This window comes from Halichoeres trimaculatus, unplaced genomic scaffold, assembly GCF_033239565.1.
Source record: "Halichoeres trimaculatus isolate MK-OKI-2021-1 unplaced genomic scaffold, fHalTri1.1 fHalTri1_scaffold_20, whole genome shotgun sequence".
In the NCBI taxonomy this organism is placed as follows: domain Eukaryota; kingdom Metazoa; phylum Chordata; class Actinopteri; order Labriformes; family Labridae; genus Halichoeres; species Halichoeres trimaculatus.
The window spans coordinates 3,118,198-3,136,656 of NW_027437198.1; the positions used below are offsets into that span (position 1 = coordinate 3,118,198).

General features: G+C 39.4%; 1 protein-coding gene across 1 annotated transcript in view; it reads right to left on the bottom strand.

The window, feature by feature from the left end:
- Window positions 1-18,459, bottom strand: part of rapgefl1 (Rap guanine nucleotide exchange factor (GEF)-like 1) — a 73,606-nt gene that overhangs the window by 13,379 nt on the left and 41,768 nt on the right. The window contains exons 4-15 of the mRNA XM_074696160.1: window positions 16,217-16,469; window positions 12,821-12,918; window positions 12,605-12,717; window positions 8,859-9,026; window positions 8,651-8,748; window positions 8,222-8,344; window positions 7,925-8,103; window positions 6,985-7,075; window positions 6,843-6,893; window positions 4,894-4,981; window positions 1,686-1,750; window positions 282-336 (exon numbers count right to left, since the gene is read on the bottom strand). Of these exons, the coding sequence (XP_074552261.1) occupies window positions 282-336; window positions 1,686-1,750; window positions 4,894-4,981; window positions 6,843-6,893; window positions 6,985-7,075; window positions 7,925-8,103; window positions 8,222-8,344; window positions 8,651-8,748; window positions 8,859-9,026; window positions 12,605-12,717; window positions 12,821-12,918; window positions 16,217-16,469 (1,382 nt within the window). The remainder of the gene's footprint in view (window positions 1-281; window positions 337-1,685; window positions 1,751-4,893; window positions 4,982-6,842; window positions 6,894-6,984; window positions 7,076-7,924; window positions 8,104-8,221; window positions 8,345-8,650; window positions 8,749-8,858; window positions 9,027-12,604; window positions 12,718-12,820; window positions 12,919-16,216; window positions 16,470-18,459) is intronic.

Consider the following 18,459-nt stretch of genomic DNA (forward strand, 5'->3'; position numbering starts at 1 on the left):
TGGTTATTTCGGGATCAGTCCTGGGATTAGTCAGTGGAAACAGCACAAAATGCGTGCCGTACCAAGATGTACCAAATTGGTGGAAACTGGGCTTAAAAGTCAAATGTATGTTTTCCTAATTTGGTTTGATATTTTTTAAAAACTCAACCTGGCAAGTTTCCGCTGAACAAGCCTGACGAGAGAAAACATGTAGAAGGCAAATGTGCAGCAGGGTGTCAACACGTGGACAGGGGAAATCATGTGTTTGTAGGTATGTGTGTGTGTATGTGGGTGTTACATACCAAGCTGGCTACTCCTGTATCGTCTGATGCTCCTCACCATCTCTGCCACTTTATGCTGCAGGAGAGAGAAGAGTTTGATTTTTTATCTACCCGCCAGGCAGAATATCTTATTTCCAAATCGAGACAAAATCACTATGAGCATGGAGAGAAGGCTGGTCGACTGCTTGCCCATCAGCTGCGCCTAAAAACTGCTGATCAAAGTATTGCTGCTATTAACAATGACAACAGTGAAAAATGTACTGACAATGAGAAAATTAATGACTGTTTTAAAAAAATCTGTGAATTACTGTATACTTCAGATTCCCCCAGTAGTCCTTCTGCTATAAATGACTTCTTTTCTTCTTTGGATATTCCAACTGTAGATGCAGGATTGGTTGCTGAATTAGAGAAAGATCTCTCGACTATTGAGATAGTCTCTGAAATTAAGGCTATGCAAGGTGGAAAATCTCCAGGGCCACATGGCTTTTCCACTGATTTTTTAAAGAAGTTTTCACTTGAGCTCGCACCTTTGTTGTGGTCAGTGTTTAAAGAATCTTTCTCCTAAAAGTCATTTCCCCCGACTATGTGACAAGCTATCATCTCTCTTCTTTTTAAGAAAGACAAAAAAACCCTTAGTTGTAGTTCATACCGCCCTGTTTCTCTATTAAATACAGATATGAAGATTCTTGCCCAAATTTTGGCTCTCCAGCTAGAGCATGTCACTCCAATCCAATCCAATCCACTTTATTTATATAGCACATTTTTAAAAACATTTAAGTTCACCAAAGTGCTGGTGTCCTACTATTATTTCACCTGATCACAGATCTAAAAACGTTTGTCAAAGACTTACCTTTTTAAAAAAAATATATATATATATATTATTTTGTAAGTATGTATTTATGCACATGTGTTGATGTGTGTTAAAGTGGTGTTAGGTATATTTTGGTGTGTACATATCATATATATATATATATATATATATATATATATATATATATATATATATATATATATATATATATATATATATATATATATATATATATATATATGTACACACCAAAATATACCTAACACCCCTTAAACACACATCAACATATGTGCATAAATACATACTTACAATATATATATATATATATATATATATATATATATATATATATATATATATATATATATATCAATCATTAGTATTTTCTTTTCTTTCCTCTTTAATGTATGACTGAATATTGATGAGCCTATATTTGGGGAGGGGGTTTTGGGACAGGGGCATGTCTTTTTTTTAGTCCCCTACTGTTTGTTTGTTGTTGTTTGTGTTGTTCTCTCTACACAAAAAAAAGAATTAAAAAGACTTTTATCAAAAAAAAAAAAAATGCTAAAAAAACATAATAAGGGTCTGCTGAAAGTGACTGCTATAGGACTCACCATCTTCTCAAAGTTGACGAGTTCACCGTGAAACGTCTTGCAGCTCTCATGGAGGAATGTCAGATCTGAGGGTGAATACACAGACCGTTAATCCATCAGATTCACAAACACAATCCAGACGTCAAAAGTACCAAGGCATCAAAGACTCTGAGATCTCTCTTTCTTTTTTCAATAGTGATGCTTCATTAAGTGATCAATCAGCAAAACTCAAAGTTGTCATTGTTTTGGAATAGCCTGGTAACAGCCAATCAGCAGTCAAAGCTGTGCATGCGCAGCTCTCACACACAGCAGAGAGGAGAAAAGGTTTTGTGGATTGGAGAAGCCCCGGTGAGCACAAATATCTTTCAAAGGCAAGTTTAGGCAGCAGACTCTCTGAAATTGTAATAAACATTACAACCTTTATGTCAATGAAGGTTTTCACTGAACCTTCAATGAAATGCTGCTAAGCCTGGAGCTGTTTACTAAACATCTGCTTGTAGGCATTTAAACCCAGTTAAAAACGCTATGAAGAGGATCTGTTTAAAATGGACTGCCCTGCCACCCTCTGGCCTGGAGTTTCACACACACACACACACACACACACACACACACACACACACACACACACACACACACACACACACACACACACACACACACACACACACACACACTGTTGTAAATGACTTTGAGTGAGGTGTGTGTTTATTTTGAGTTAAATGGAGAACAGATCGAAACATTTTTTTTTTGTTCTAGACCAGTGGTCACCAATCTTTTTGAGCCCAAAATCTCTAAACCCAACCAGTGAAATGCAAGATCTACCTATCAAGGCTTGTGGAAGAGTGAAAACACATTATGTATTTCCAGTTTTAATGAGCCTAGATGTATGAATTATACTCAAGTCTCTCGTATTTAAGTGTTATAAGCTGTTTTGCCTACCTGCTGAAACTCTTTGAATGTTATAACTTTGTCCTTTTACATTATTCAAAAGATGGAACTTTAATTTGTGTTTAATAACTTCTCAATCAGTGCCATTCAGTTACCTGCAGTTTAACATCATGTTAAAGCAGCATCACTTCAAAACCTCATATAAAAGACACACAAGTTAGTGAGGTAGCTGTGACTGAATACTGTCTGTGAGGGCCTTGTAGTCTGGCTCATAGCTACAACCAGCCAGGCTGAGACAGTAGGTAGGGTGGCTGACAACAAGATGACTCTTGTTTTTAGATTTGTCTGCACGTGACTCTGTGTCTATCAAATTAATATGGCGATTAATTGAGTAATAAGGAATGATGTGTACACAGTATTTTCATTACATATGTTCTTGCCATATGTTCTGCTTGAAGTGTCCCTTTAGTGGTAATTCAAAGGTTTATCTTAACAATTTTGTTTTAAAAGTACTTCTTTAAAATAACAGACTGGTTGCTGCATATTATGTATAATACAGTTTTCATACTAAACTCACAAACTGGCATTTAATATCCACACAATTATAGTTATTCATGGTTCTTACAGTAGAGAGTGAAGTTATATAAGATAAATGGTGACAATTTGTAAGTGTGCCCCCATTGAGACACCCCAGTCTGAAAGTCTGGACACGGACCCTGAACAGAAACACAGCAACGGTGTGAAAGCTGACAGGCTTTCAGGTTTGATCACCAAAAGCTGGACAAAAAGTCCTCTGCTGGTTTTTAAAGAATGAGAGGAAAGGTAGACAAACTAAAACTTCTTTCCCAGAGAGAGCAAAAAGGTGACTCTTGTATGAGCACAAAAAGGATTAACGATCAGCTGATTCGAAATACACACATGTGCCGGAGCGCAGCACTCATCATTACAGTATCCAGAAACTGATTAAGATGAAGGTTTAAGTAATTTTAACCCACACAGAGTCTGCTCCTCTGTCTTTTTTGTGTCTGACAGTTTGGCTCCTGTGTCCACCATCACTACAAAATTAATAATAGAAATCGTGGTTTGTCATAGAGACTTAGACATGCTGTAAATCAATCTGGTCCTGCTCAACCTGATTGGGAAGCTATAGGTAGCATGTAGAGGTTATTTAACTGTAACCAGTAATATTGGTGCTGATAATCTCATTTATAGTGTGGATTAGAATCAGGCATATATCTAGAAGGAGAACTTTTTTAAGATCATTTAGAAACTCCTCACAAGGACTTCAAGTGTTGGAGTTTGTATTATTCAAATTTTTGATGCAGATATTTTCAGATATTATTTTATTTTTTTACTGCAAATGAATACCGGCTTCAAATATCGCTTATCCTTTTTCTTCGGCCTCCTTGACTACCAGCAATTGGCCTGTTTCTAGTCAAGGGTGCACCCTGCCTCTCACCCCGAGACAGCTGGGAAAATCCAGCCACCCACGACTCTGAACAGTTTGAGTGGTTGAACATGAATGAACAAGTTTTTGTATATTGCTTCAAGTGGACACTCAGGGAACTGCAGTTTTTAGCAGTTTCACCTTCATCGCCTCCATTTCTCCAATTCATTTATTATTCCTTTTTTTCTTTTAACCTCTTTTTTTCACTTCCATCCAGTCTCTTTGGATGTGTTACCATGGAGACAGAGCTAAAGGCTGTAAGGCTGTGCATTCACATGCGCGCGCACACACACACACACACACACACACACACACACAAACATACAGTATGGAGCCATACAGTGTACAGCAGGGCAGAGAGTACAGGACAGATAGAGGGATAGAGAGGAAGCGTATGTGTGTGTGTGTGTGTGTGTGTGTGTGTGTGTGTGTGTGTGTGTGTGTGTGTGTGTGTGTGTGTGTGTGTGTGTGTGTGTGTGTGTGTGTGTGTGTGTGTGTGTGTGTGTGCTTCACTCAGGTTAACATGGAGCTGATTAGCCAAAAGTTCTAATTAGTGAGGGTGAGCCAACTCGCTAACCTGCTGCCCCAGCAGCAGCTGGTGGAGCTGAAGGAAAGAGTCCCAGAGGAGGACAGGCTAAGGATCATCAAACGATCCACAGATGATCTGATGATCAGTGATCATCTGATCAGCTGTTTTAAAGGTTCTTCATCACACAAATATGTTTTTAGACTCAGAGGAACATAAAGTGTCCTGGGGAGGAGAAAGTGAAGGACTTTTAAGTTTTTGATAATTAGAACAAAAACAAAATCACAGGTTCATCTTTCGGCCCAGCAGTCTGAGCTGATTCTTTCAACACATCATTCAACCCAATGGACGGGAGGGTTTGTTCTCACCTTTTAGCAGCAGAGGAGTAAAAGGAATCAGCGGGGGTCTCAGGCTCATGATCAGGTCTCTGTAGGACTTGTGGTTTCTGGAAGGGTCCTGTAGTGAAGATCAGATCAGTGGACATCAGAGATGAGTACCTTTCACATTTCAAACAATACAGTACTGATGCTCAGAACCTGGCAATCGGTATCAGTATCCAACGATACCAATTTTCTGTACTTATGTGTGTGTTTATGTGGTAATTAATATAAATTAGTTTAATAATAAAATATCAAAGTTTTTGAATTTAACTTATTTTTTTGTAATACAGAACCTTAAAATGCTGTGTCCATGTCCAGCACGGAAAACTGCCAACTCTCCCACTCCCTCACAGTCACAATGATGCGTGTAAGTGCCTAAACATGGTACTAGAGATGTCCTGATCATGTTCTTTTGCTCCCGATCCGATTCTAATTTTTTTATTTTTGAGTATCTACCGATCCTGATATTTCCCAATCCAATCTTTCAGCAATGCATTAAGAAAAAAGAAAAGAAAAAACACTCCTGCAAGTTGTCCTTTGAGTTTTTTTTATTTCATTTAAATGAAGGTATCATTCTATCCAACATGGATAAAGCTTTTTTCTCCACTCAGTGGTGCACCACAAGATTACCTTGTATGTGGGTGACAATAAGGTTGCAATTTCTTGTTTGTAATTTTGTTGTACTTGTTATAATGGCAAATAAAGTTCTATTCTAAAATGAATGATGATGTGCTATTATACACATTTTAATTGAAAACAAGAACTAAGGCCCCAGGCTTTTTCCAATTCTGTCTCCCCAGATCTTCGATCGTTAAAAAATGACTCAATCAGCCCCGATTCCGATCACATGATCAGCTCGGGACATCCCTCTATGGTACTGTTTAATTTTATGTGAATCCATACTCTGTAGTATGGACATAATTCGTTCAGTACCCATAAAAGAACATTATTCAGTACCCATCCCTGGTGGACATATGCTTCTATGTCTTTCAAAAAATGCTTCTGTTCTTTAAGATGTAAGGGTACTCCCCTTGGATGATCTGAAAGTTACAGGAGTGAATGAAAACAAGGAATGGTCCTGCAGAAACACAGCCCTGACACTGTGACGATGGCTGCTGAAGACATTGTGTCTGCTCAGATCTGTTGATTAATGGTCATAAGAGGTGAGATGAGATGTGAGAGACAGTCAGTGTCCTCTGCTGCCTGAAAAGGGTATTATGCTTTATTTTTCATTTCACCCCTTAATTCTACATGATCCACAGAGTCCCTTTCTACTTTAAGAGATGTCTGAAGACTCATCTGTTCAGGGAACACTTAGGCAATAAATCTGAGCCTTTTCCTCTTTGGAGGTAGAATGAGTCAGAAGGTCTCAGACCCAGCTCAGTGAATATTTAGCATTGATCACTGAATGTTATTGAAAGATTAAGTATTTTGATGCAGTGATTAACTGTGGTCAGTTATGGACACATTATTCTACATAAAAAAAAAAAAATTATAAGATAATAATAATTTTTCTTGCACTCAATGGCAGCACCTGCATCGAAATAACTTGAAGCGCTTTGTCGTACCAACTGAGGGTTCCTTCTGTCTAATGAAATGAAATGAAATTTTAGAATTCTGAATTGTAGATTCCACAGTGAACCTCTACAACTGTCTCAAGAGCTATTGTCATATCCATTACTATACATGACAAACTAACGTGAGAGCACTTTGATCTTTTTTTAAATCTTTTGTTTGCAACAGCTGACATCGAGAATGTAGATCAGACGACAAAAAGTAAAATAACAGTATAAATAAATAAAAAATAAAAAATCAAAGCAGCACACACATAATGTGAAGTGATATAATATACCTATAATTGCTTTTTTACTGAATCCACTTCACATCCTCACATCTGACGGTTTCAGTTTAAAACTTGAAAAACATGTTTCACTCACCGCAATGCTCTCAAACTGCTGAAACTGCTTCCTAAACTTCCCAGGCAGACCCTAAACATACAAACACATCACTGTAATGACACACACTGCACTGTGTTGATGTTTTTATTTTTGTGAATTAAACCAACAGGTGCATTTTTACCTCCCAGGTCAGTCTGAGTCGGCTCACAGCTGGGTTGTCTAAACCCAGAACCACAGCAAGGAAGGACAGCAGATCCTGCTGCTGCTTACATCTGAAACAGTGGCAAGACTTTTTAACACTTAAAACTATAATACCAGAGATAAACCAATGTGTTATGATCCGGGCTGATACCCATACCAATTATTAGTAGTCAAGGAGACTAATAACCAAATTTGGAGCCAATGTTCATTTACAGTAGAAGTAAAAATATTGGTGTCACAATTTTGAAAAATACAAACTCCAACACTTCACTTTAAGTTCCTTTAAGTATATGTTAATTACACAAGCGCCCAGGCTCAGCAGCATTTTTTCTTAAGTTCATTGAAAAAAAGTAAAGAGCTCCCCCTAGTTTTCAACATAATGTCAAGTTTTCCAAAATTTCAATATAACTGAAGTGTAATCTTATCTTTCACTTATTTCTATGCATTGGCCCACACCGAGGAAGAATTTGAAAAAAAATTCAGCTGAGTCAGATTTGTATGCTGATCAAAACTAAAATTGGCATGCTGATTCCAAATTTACAATCTGTTTTTTCTAGCACGTCAAGTCTGGTGTTCCCCAGTGTAATGGGTCTATCCCTATAACACACTGATCATTAAAATGTTTTGGAAACATTATTTTTCTTCTCTCAGTGACTTGTCTTTGGTTGTACAGCTCAGGTTTTAAAAAAATGTCCTTTCAAGAGGTCCTGAGAAGGCTTATATGAAAGCCTCTAAGATTTTGTCTTCAAATGTCGTGTATATTTCGTACAAGCATCCCAAAACCCAGACACACTCAGTCATAGTTAGGGATGTGGATATTTACCAGGTAAAATAACAGAATTCATTTCAATCAACTTTTCATTGTTGACACTGATTAGTTCAAAATCTCTTTCAAACACATTCTCTGGCGGGAAACTCACAGAGCTGCGATCTTGATGAACTTGCGGAGCAGCTGGACCCTCTTCGGCAGAGACTGACACTGCAGGATCTCAGTGGCAACCCAGTGCTGCACCTCGCTACAGCGCTGCAGAACCAGCTCCAGGTTTAAGGGGCGCCAGCGGGACTGCTCTCCGTGAAACACATAGCACACAAACTCAACCTGCAGGGGAGAGTAACAAAAAAGACAGACAGCGCTGTGAGAGGAGTTTGCTGGGTTTGAAACTGTTTTTATGCATTCTCCATATTTTAGATGTAAACAAGCTACAACTGGAAGTCACCTCGTGCACACAGCTGAACAGCTCCCAGTCGAAAACGACCAGCTGGTTGGCCACCTCCTCTGCTGACATGTCATGGAGTTTGCTGTCACCTGGTGTCCAGTGGATCTCCTCAGGTAGAGGGAGCTGGGTGCACAGGAAGTCACATCATATATTTACAAAACACATTCTGATTTAAGCAGGGTGAGTGGCATCTTAACTTGATTAGAGCAACCCTGTTAAAAAATCTTCATGAGGTTTTCTGGAGGCCACAAGGGGGCAATGCAGGACAACTCCTCACCAATCAATCACCCAAACAGCCACAAACCCTCTAGGTTTCTTTGATTGTGGTGGATGAACCATAATCAATAAAGTCTTTTATCGTCTGTTTGCTCGTCTGCTGCATTTTCTCTTTAAACAACAACTTAATGAACTGATCCATCAGTTGCTCACCAGTGATTCCAGCTCAGATGGTTCACATGCAAACAGGTGTGTGTTGACTCCCAGTGTTGTGAACACGGCCTCATCACTAGGACGAAACACTGCCTTCTCTGAAAACACATCCAGCAATAAAACAAAGTTCATCTGCATGTTTGTACAAAGTTGTGAAGTCATCATGAACATAATGAATGAAGAATAATGTATCTGTATGTGTCTGAACCTCCTGCAGATGTGACAGCCACCAGGATGAGGTGTCCAGGCAGGACTGGTTGGTCCTCACTGTACTGGAGTTTTTCTCGGACTAGAGCCAGAATCTCTCCAACACGACAGGACAGACGGCTCCGGATGGTCACATACGAATGATCTGGAGTATAGACCCTGCAGAAGACTGGACACACACACTCTTATAGATTAGATATACATGTCTGTGGGAGAAGAGTGGCATGTCTTTACTTCAATGAAGAGGCTGAGATTTAATGTAATTCTCCTCTGGATTAAGAAGTTCTGGCAGCTTGGAGAGCACTCCGTGAGGGTTGCCTTGTTTCCTGCCCTATCCACTGTTCTTTCCTCTCTGATTAAAAGCATAAAAGTCCAAAAAAACCTTAAAAAAATAAGAAGAAGCTCTGGCAGCGACCACCTAATTTGGATCATAAGACTTATGTTGTGTTCCATTTGTGCTAAAGTTGGAATTTATGAGTTCTGAGAAGGAAATTTCAACTGGAACGCCCCCCAGAGTGGGAATCTCCTCGTGGGAAGTTGGGGGATCCACATCACACTTGAGTTTCCAATCAAAGATGGTTGCCGCGGGTGTAAACAGTATTTAAGCTCCTGTTTTATTCAGTTTATTTTAGAATTTCTTGCTTGTGTTTATCACAATAAATCAGCTGTATACATAGTATAATTTAATGTTTATATAGAGAAATTAGGGCTGGGCGATATGGCCTACAAATAAAATCCCAGATTTTTTCACAAAAAATTAAACTTACGATTTTTTAACAATTATTTCCCCAACATTTCAAAGAAAACAATAAGTTAAAATGACAGAGATAGCCCAAAACCAGTTTGTTTTAATTGTATTAAAAACTCAATAAAACCTCTATTTGACTCTTGGAATTGAAGTTTCAGCTTTTCTTCAGTTTCAACAACTTCACTTTGTAATTTTAAAAGAGGCAGACTTTTTTGCATTCACATTGAAAGCTGCACCATTTTATACATTTTGAATTTAAAAATACTGCTAGGAAAAGCGTTTACAACTGTTTCAGTGCTCTTTAGCACTGTTCAGTTATATTCTACTTTTAAATGATTTTTTTTTTTTAAATGCTTTGTTTTACTCTACTTTTATTTTTTTAAAGCTGTAGACAAATTTTGATACCAACAAATAGGCAAAAATAAATGTTATTTACTCGATTGTGGGCTGCACAAAATTAATGCCTCTCTGCATAAGCCAGTGCCCTGCTCGGGGCTCCCCAGTCTAAAAAGTCTGGTCTGCCTCTGCTTGTCAAAGCGCACCTCGTTGCAGCTAGGCTATGTTACTCTGTTCATCAACAGATAGATTTATGCTGAACTGAGGGTTCAGTTGGTGGAATAGAGAGAGTTGCAGAGAAAGACAGGACTCAGCTTTCCCCAGGTAAAGTCAAACAACTTCTCAGTCATGTCTGTCCAAGCAGCGCGCCGCTCTGGTCGATTGCCTATCGTTGTCCTATCTCCATCCCCGCTGTCTATTTTATCAAATCATGATCCATCCATATCGCCATTAAGAGGGGGTTTTCTTTTGTAGAGATGGGATGTTCTGAGAAAAAACCATGTATATTTCTAAACTATCTAAATGTAAAAAATCAGGGCATCTTTTTGAAAAGCAGCAGGTTTTGCACGTGTCAATCACATAATAATCTGCAGGTGAACCTAAAAGGACCCAGCTTCGTAAATGTTTCAGTCAAAGATCTTAGGCTGTATTCAGACCTGAAAAGTCCTTTGGTCCACTTGTTTGGTCCGGACCAAAAGCCGACTTGATTTTTTTCGTTTGGTGCGGTTCGTATTCAGATTGTACTTTTTGCAAGTGGACTATATTCTGTAAACACATCCACGTGTGTGACGATCAGTGCTCTCATTGGACAGCACTGACAAAGGTGGCACACAGAATACAGACCAGGAAATGGAGGTAAACATGTGTTTGTGCTCTTATTAGAGCTGCTAAATAATTTTCAGTTCAAGAGCAGCTCCTTCAAAGAAGGCTTAACAACACCGTTTCAAGTTTTGAAACAGCAAAGACGAATGCACGCAGCAAGGAGACGCTATGCTCTGCGTGTCCTGACCCACAACATGCCAGCAACAGCGTGGCTAAACAGAAGACGGAGGATCAGGTATGAACCAAAGACGGTTAGGTTACGGTGGCTTTATAGGCCCAAAAGGCGCATGTATCCTGTAGTTAGTTTGGATGGACCTTGGTTCGAATTCAGACCTTCATCGGAGAACCACGAACAGCACCAGAGTTCGTTTGGAAGCGGACTGAGACCACCTCAAAAAGTGGGTCTCGGTCCGGTTGTTTGGTCCGCACCAGGGTTCGTTTATGTCTATTCACACCTGCATGAAAAGTCTGCACCAGCGTGCACTCAGACAGGGCCTTTTTTTACTTGACCAAAAACACAAATAAACGGACTCCCACCGAAAAAATCTGATACCGGTCTGCATTCACGCTTTATTTAGAGAATTTTCAGCGCACTACTTTCACACAAAAACACCGCTAAATAAGGCTCTGGTTCTCATCGTATCGTAAAACGGCGCTACCTCTGCTGCAGAGCCACAGCTGGCTACGAGGCGCTCGCCACTTAGTGTATCAGTCCGCTCGCGGTGTGCCAGATATAAACAAACGTAAGTAGTCTGCCAGGACGAAGAGACACGATGAGAACTAGAGCCTTATTTAGCAGTGTTTTTGTGTGAAAGTAACGCGCTGAAAATTCTCTAAATAAAGCATGAATGCAGACTGATATCAGATTTTTTTGGTGGGAGTCCGTTTATTTGTGTTTATTTTGTGTTTATTTTGTGTTTATTTTGTGTTTATGGTCAAGTAAAATATGGCCCTGGCAGAGGAGCAGGGAGGGGGTGTTTTTCATTTGTTAAATTGTCCACAAAGAAAAATTTGAATTAATCGATATAATTCATATATCGCCCAGGCCTAATAGAAATATTGCTGCTATGGCAAGTTTCTCTGACTTGGCAACTGGAACACTTTTATCTCCGAGATGACGTCATTCCCACTTCCGACTTCTCAGTTCTAAAATAAATGAAACGCACCATCAGAGAGTTAGCTGCTGAGTTTGAAAAGAGCTCATATTATCCAGCTTAGAGCTAGCTCCTTACTCTTTGATTCTGAACTTATCTTTCATTTAGTTTTCCTCCACCTGACTTTACTCAACCAAACCTGCTATATACTGGATAAAATGATTCAAAGTCAAGTCAAGCTAACAAGCTGCTACATGAAGCTGCTCAATGAAGCTAACCCTCTTTTCTTCTTTTGATAGTGCAGGGCTGACAGCTACGCTCCGCTTCCTGCTTCTGTGATAAGTTACGTTAAACACAGTCCTGGATTAACAATACTCTTTGAAAAGAGGTAAACTGTGTGTGTGTGTGTGTGTGTGTGTGTGTGTGTGTGTGTGTGTGTGTGTGTGTGTGTGTGTGTGTGTGTGTGTGTGTGTGTGTGTGAGGCCTGGGTGTGTCAGTCAGTTTGTGATTTGTGTATCCAGACCACAGACTGCAGGTGTTTTTGCATTTTAAGAGTTCAGTCTTACATTTTGCTTCATGCACATATGCAGGTGTTGATATGAAGTAATGTGTGTGTGTTTGTGTTTGTGTGTGTGTGTGTGTGTGTGTGTGTGTGTGTGTGTGTGTGTGTGTGTGTGTGTGTGTGTGTGTGTGTGTGTGTGTGTGTGTGTGTGTGTGTGTGTGTGTGTGTGTATGTGTGTGTCTTACTCTCGTCTGAGCCTCTGAAGGCCTCTCTGGGCTGCAGACAGGCGTCTATCCGTCTGAAGTGTCTGAACAGAGGACGGACCTGCTTCTTTCTGCTCTCCTTTTCCTCGTCAGAGCTACGTAATCACAAACACACAGGCAAAGAAACAGATTTAAACATGAAGTAAGCGTGATGTGTTCCTACATTATACATTATGAAAGTCAGTCCGTCTTTCTCACGGGCAGTGTAAGATCTCAGTCCATCTCTGCAGTTTGAGGACATCCTCCACAAGCTCAGGATACCGATTCAACTCCTGGACTGCACACAGGTACAGCTCCTACACACACACACACACACACACACACACACACACACACACACACACACACACAGATTGTAAAAAAAGGCGGAAACACTGAGTGTGTGTACGCTTTTTCCTTTTCGTAATTTCTAAAGGTGTGTACTGAGCCGTGGCAGGGTGTTTTCCTGTCACTTTGACAACCAGGTACCAAAAACAGGTCCCACCCTGCAGAGGTATTATCATCTGTGTATATCTTGAGAGAGATGTGTGTGTGCATGTATGTGTGTGAGGCTAGACAAGGAGACGGTGAAAGGGTAATTCTTGTGTTTTTTTCTCTTTGTTTGGCAAAATATTTGTCTATTTCTGTTTTAATGTGTGGGTCAGTTTGAATAAAATGAATTTAACACCACTAACAAACAACAACAGAGTAACCTCGGTTAGAAGAAACATGTCTTAATGACGTGACTGAAAACCTATCTGATCCCTGCTGAGGGAGACGGACTGCAGACACATCTAGTGTATTTCAGCCATTACGGTTTGGTTTATGTTGTTTCTCCTCCATATCTGTGCCATTCAACAGTTAAAATCTTTTTTCAAGAGGTGTATGTTATGTTAGTCTTGAATCAGGCGCCCTAAGGGTGTTACTGAATCTTGAAACAATTTTTGTTTAACGTTAGAGTTTTGGTGAGAGAACCGATTTAGCTCAGTTTCTAACAGAATTTTAAATCCTCTGACTAATACAGGCAAAAAAGACATGTTCAGGCTCAAATAAGGATTAAACCACAAATTCAGAGATGAAATCAAGTTAAAAAACGGATAAAAAAGATTAAATGTGAAACATGTTTGAATGTAAGAGTGAATAACTACTGAAGTCTGTACTGCCTCAGGGCCAGTCTGCAGTTCTTTAGGTGCTCCGGCGTTTCCGTTGGCGCCCTGACTTGTGATGTTAGGAGCTTTGATTTGGTGTGTGTACGATGCGTGTGCTACCTATTAATAGAGTGCCTGGAGAGAGAGTGGCGACAACTCTGTCGACTGCAACGGTTCAGTTTTTTCATTGCAATGGCGGAACATGGAGCACCTCAAAAGTTCCCTGAAGTTAGCGCAAGCTAACTGCCGCTCAATGTATTTCAATGGAGAGCATGTACGGAGCAACACTTGTTCCAGGTAAAACGTTTAAGTAATGACATTTTCATACCAGAAGGACATTTGAATTAAATTGACACGAATAATTAATTTTGTTAGCGTATTTTCCCCGTCAAGATTATAGGATTTAGAGAATGTTAAAAGATAAAAGTTTAGGCTAACACACTGGATAACGATAACAACCCGTGCAACGGGCGGATAACTGTAAATTCTGCTCTGTTACTATAACTTAATCCAGCCCTGTCTATTTATAATATTAATGTGTAGGGTTTGTGATTGCAGCTGTTAACAGCTGTTTTTGTGGATTGGCAGAGAGCAGAACCTAACTGACACAACACAAACCAAATTTATCTGCATAGTTGTAATTTTCATACATATGTAACGTGTGTCATGTAACAAGTTCTATTCTTGACATTATTCCCTTAGTGGGATTTAGATACATTATATACTTTCAATTTCAAATTTCCTTGTGGTCTGGTATTTGAAAATGTGTCAATGTGCAAATGCATTGTTTGAATGTGATTACCTAACTTATTTTTTTTTTTTTTTGGGGGGGTTGTTAAAATCTTTGTCTGTCACAGCTAAATTGCTCCTTCCAACTTTAGTCACTAGGTGCTGCCCAAGTAGCTGCCTGTTGCAGTAGCTCTCTCTTCTTTGTCCGTTTCTTGTAATTTTTTTCGTCTCTTTTTCGTGATCTTTGTATTTGGAGTGGATCATTACTTTGTATGGTTCATTGTTGGTCACGGACAACAAACTTTTTGTGGCTTCAGCGATATTTTTACTACTTTTCTCCTGTGTTTGTCTGGAGATCCTACATGTAACCATGGCTGCATTGTTTACATGTGAAATTAGCTGTTAGCAGCCTGTAGCATGTCAGTGCTAACTAGTGTCAGGCTTGATGATTTCCCTCAAGGTGAGGAGGAGGAGGTGAGGACGACGTGCTGGTTCTCGGGTGTGAGCTGGGAGGTGACGACGTGGACCTGTCCTTCCATCCATCGTTGTTGGGAACGTGGGATCTATCTCCGGTGGGATGAATAAGCTAGCTGCGCCAGCCCAGCAGCAGAGGGGCTGCCGGAGGGCAGAGTGGCATCGTGCTGTTCACGGACGTGGCTGACGGAGCTGACATCGGACGCCGGCGCCACATTGGAGGAGCTTCACCTGCTGTGGGCAGACAGGATCCAGGAGACAGAGACTGAACAGACTGCTGGGGAGGCTCAGTCCTGGACCCTGTGGAGGTGGAGACTGGCTGGGCTGGAGAGTGGTGGAGGGGATGTCGTCATCTATTTTCTTGTGGACCTTTTTCTATTTCTATACACTTACTTTTGTTTTCTTGATTTCTGCTGTGACTCTTGAATTTCCTCTCGGGGATAGATAAAGTATTTTCTATTTCTATTCTATTCTATTCTCAGCATCCCTCAGAGTAAGTTTGGGATAAGCAGGAGTTGTTAGATAATGATATAACTCAGTTTATTTGCAATAAATTAAAATATTGGAACACAGTTATCAGTATTCTGTTGTAAGTCCAGACGTATTGCGAAGTTAACTGACAAAAAGTTGGTTGTCACCTGTTAGTGTGCCTCACTCTAGTCTGAAAGTTTAGAAAAAAGGGGAAATATCAGTTTATTGCAGACAACAAATGCACAGGTTTAGTAAAGAGAGAACAAGTCAAAGCAATTAATACAATAAGGAATAAGAGGTAAGAAACAGTGACAGATAATAGTTATATAAATAGTTATATATTAGAGCAGTTATTGTGCTGTTGTCAGATTTATTGTGTAGTAGTCAATTGGGAAATCACTCATTTGTCAGTCTGACTAACTTGTCTTTAAAAAAACCTACAGAAATATTACAATTTTATTGCCGTTAATGAAGATATAGGTTTAGTAAACTTAGCAGAGTTCAAGGCAATCAAAATAAACAGAAAATATACGACGCAAAGTATTTATTTGACATTGTTCATGGATTATCGTTGTTTTCCTGATGGTTTTGTCTTGCCCACCAACCAACTTCCAGGAACTTTTTGAGGCTACATGGACCACGTGATCAGCCAGCGTTTTGAACTGCTGTTGTCGCCACTCTCTCTCTCCAGTCACTCTACCTATTAAGAGCTGTTATCAAGCTACGTGCAGCCACTATCTAAAGGTGTGTTTCGTTGTGTTTTGTTGGTGTGTGTGAGTATTGTGTGTATCACCTTTGGGAAACAGATGCTGCGCTCCCCCTCCTCCTGCAGCAGCTCTCTGTAAGTGTCCAGGTATCGAAACGCCACGGTCAGCACCGCCTGCTTCCTCTCCATCCCGTCCATCGCACCGTCACTCTCCACCCCTGTGTCCTCAACCCTCTCCCTCTCTTCTCCTCCTCCTCCTCCTTTGCCCCTCACTCTTCTCTCACCTTCTGCTTCCCTTCCTCCCTTCTCTCCTTCATTCACCTCTGTCTCCAAAGAGAATCTGGGAGAATTTGGGTTAAGAAAGAATCTGGATTTGATGAGAGGGTTTTATTTTACAAAGAGCTTAAAATCAGAGACAAGACGTCAGATGGTGTCAGATAGTGTAGATTTTCATTTCATCAAAAGTTGAAATAATCAGGTCATCATTAATTTCTAATGAGTAAAAACAACATGAGACTAAATATAAAGAGGCCAGAGATTTCACAGTAACATGGATGACTGAAATACAAAACAAAAAAAGTCCTCTGCCTGAGAAGAATCTTTAGCTTCAATATGTTGAAAGTTTGACCTAATATTTGTGACTAAAAAGAGACAAACAGAAAAAGTAAAATTAAGAACATAACTTTGAAAATGAAATAACTGCTCCAAAAATACGACAACATTCGATTTATGTTCAAGTGAGAGCAGCTCTATACATGGGTATTTAATGAGATCTGTTTTAACGTCTTGGAGAGGAAGCATCAGCTTCAAGGGGGAACTGTAACTACAGAGAGACACAGCCACCATGTTGACCCACATATTATCTCTCTCTCACACACACGCACACGCACATGCACACGCACACACACGCACACGCACACGCACACTCACAGCAGCCTGAGGAGGGTGCCACTGCTAAAATTTAGCTGTTTTTTAGTCAGATGCTGCTGAAGTGTTTCAGGTTTTTATGGCTGAAATACTTTAATGTCTTATTTATTATTTTTAAAGGTAAAGGACAGTTTATGGTAATCTGTGGGTTTTAAAAGACAAAACATTGTTTGAAACGTAATTTTTCAAGCATGTGGTGAAAATTTAAAAAACAGGGTCAAAATGCTTTGGGAAAGACAAGGAGGTAGATTGATTTGTCTAAAGACAAAGTTATAAACTGATTTAATACTGTAGTCAGGAAATAACTTGAGCCTTATGTAAAGTTCAGGATTACTACAAAATAAATATGAGTTTGAAGATTCCAGATTAAAAGGGAGGCAAAGATTTTAAACTTTAAAATTATGTCTGAATATTTGACAATTATTTTTCTGTTTGACTTAAATTTTGCACCTATATTCTTGAATTGAAAATTTAAGTCTTCATTGCAATTTTATTTTCAAGCATGGATTTTCATCTAATTATGAAATTAAAGTGCAAACCCTTTTCATTTTTATTTGAATAATGTCACATTCAAGTGCAGTTTTAAAGAAAAAGGTAATCGGATATTTGTCATATAATTTCAATTATAGCTCAAATAATGCACCTGTATTTCTAAAATAAAAATATTTTTCCTTTCTTACATTTTCATTTGAATTCTTGTCCTAAATATTTTCCTTCCGTAAGATTTTGCCACAAAACTTCAAATGCTAAATTTGCACCTTCCTGTTGCATCATTGTCCTCATTAATTCTGCTGCAAATCCACATCAAAATGATGAAGTTTGTGAAATGATCTCAAACAAAAGGTCAACATGAATAGAAATGAGTTCTGAAGTAAACTTTGTGTTGTTATTAATCTGTAACTGCTGAAACAACTGATGTTATTCAAGTTGGTAATTTCTGTAAAATCAGGTGCAGCATGAAAAATCTTCATTGCAGCTCTGCTTTGTTTCAGTCTGATGATAAGCTGTCAGAGAATATACCAGAAACTGGATGATGAAGATTTGGTCCTTCTTATTTTTTATCGGTTAGCTAAAAAATGTTCAAAACCTAAAATCTGTCCTGACATGTTCCGTCCGTGCAGAGCTGAGGGGCTGCAGCTGCATTTCTTGATTCATTTCTGTTATATAACAGCAGAAAAAAAACCAAACCTTGAGCCTTTTCAGATTCTGCCGTCTCTGTGCTCAGACATGACTTGGTCTAATGTGGTTTAACGCTCAGTGAGGACAGCACGGAGAAAGATATCACAGTTATATTCATTTATGTTCTGACAGAAACGCAGACACAGAGATGGCAAGAGAAGATTTCTCTGCTTCTGTCGGAAAGAGATGAAGATGAAGCTGAGTGTTTCTCTCCATCCATCCCT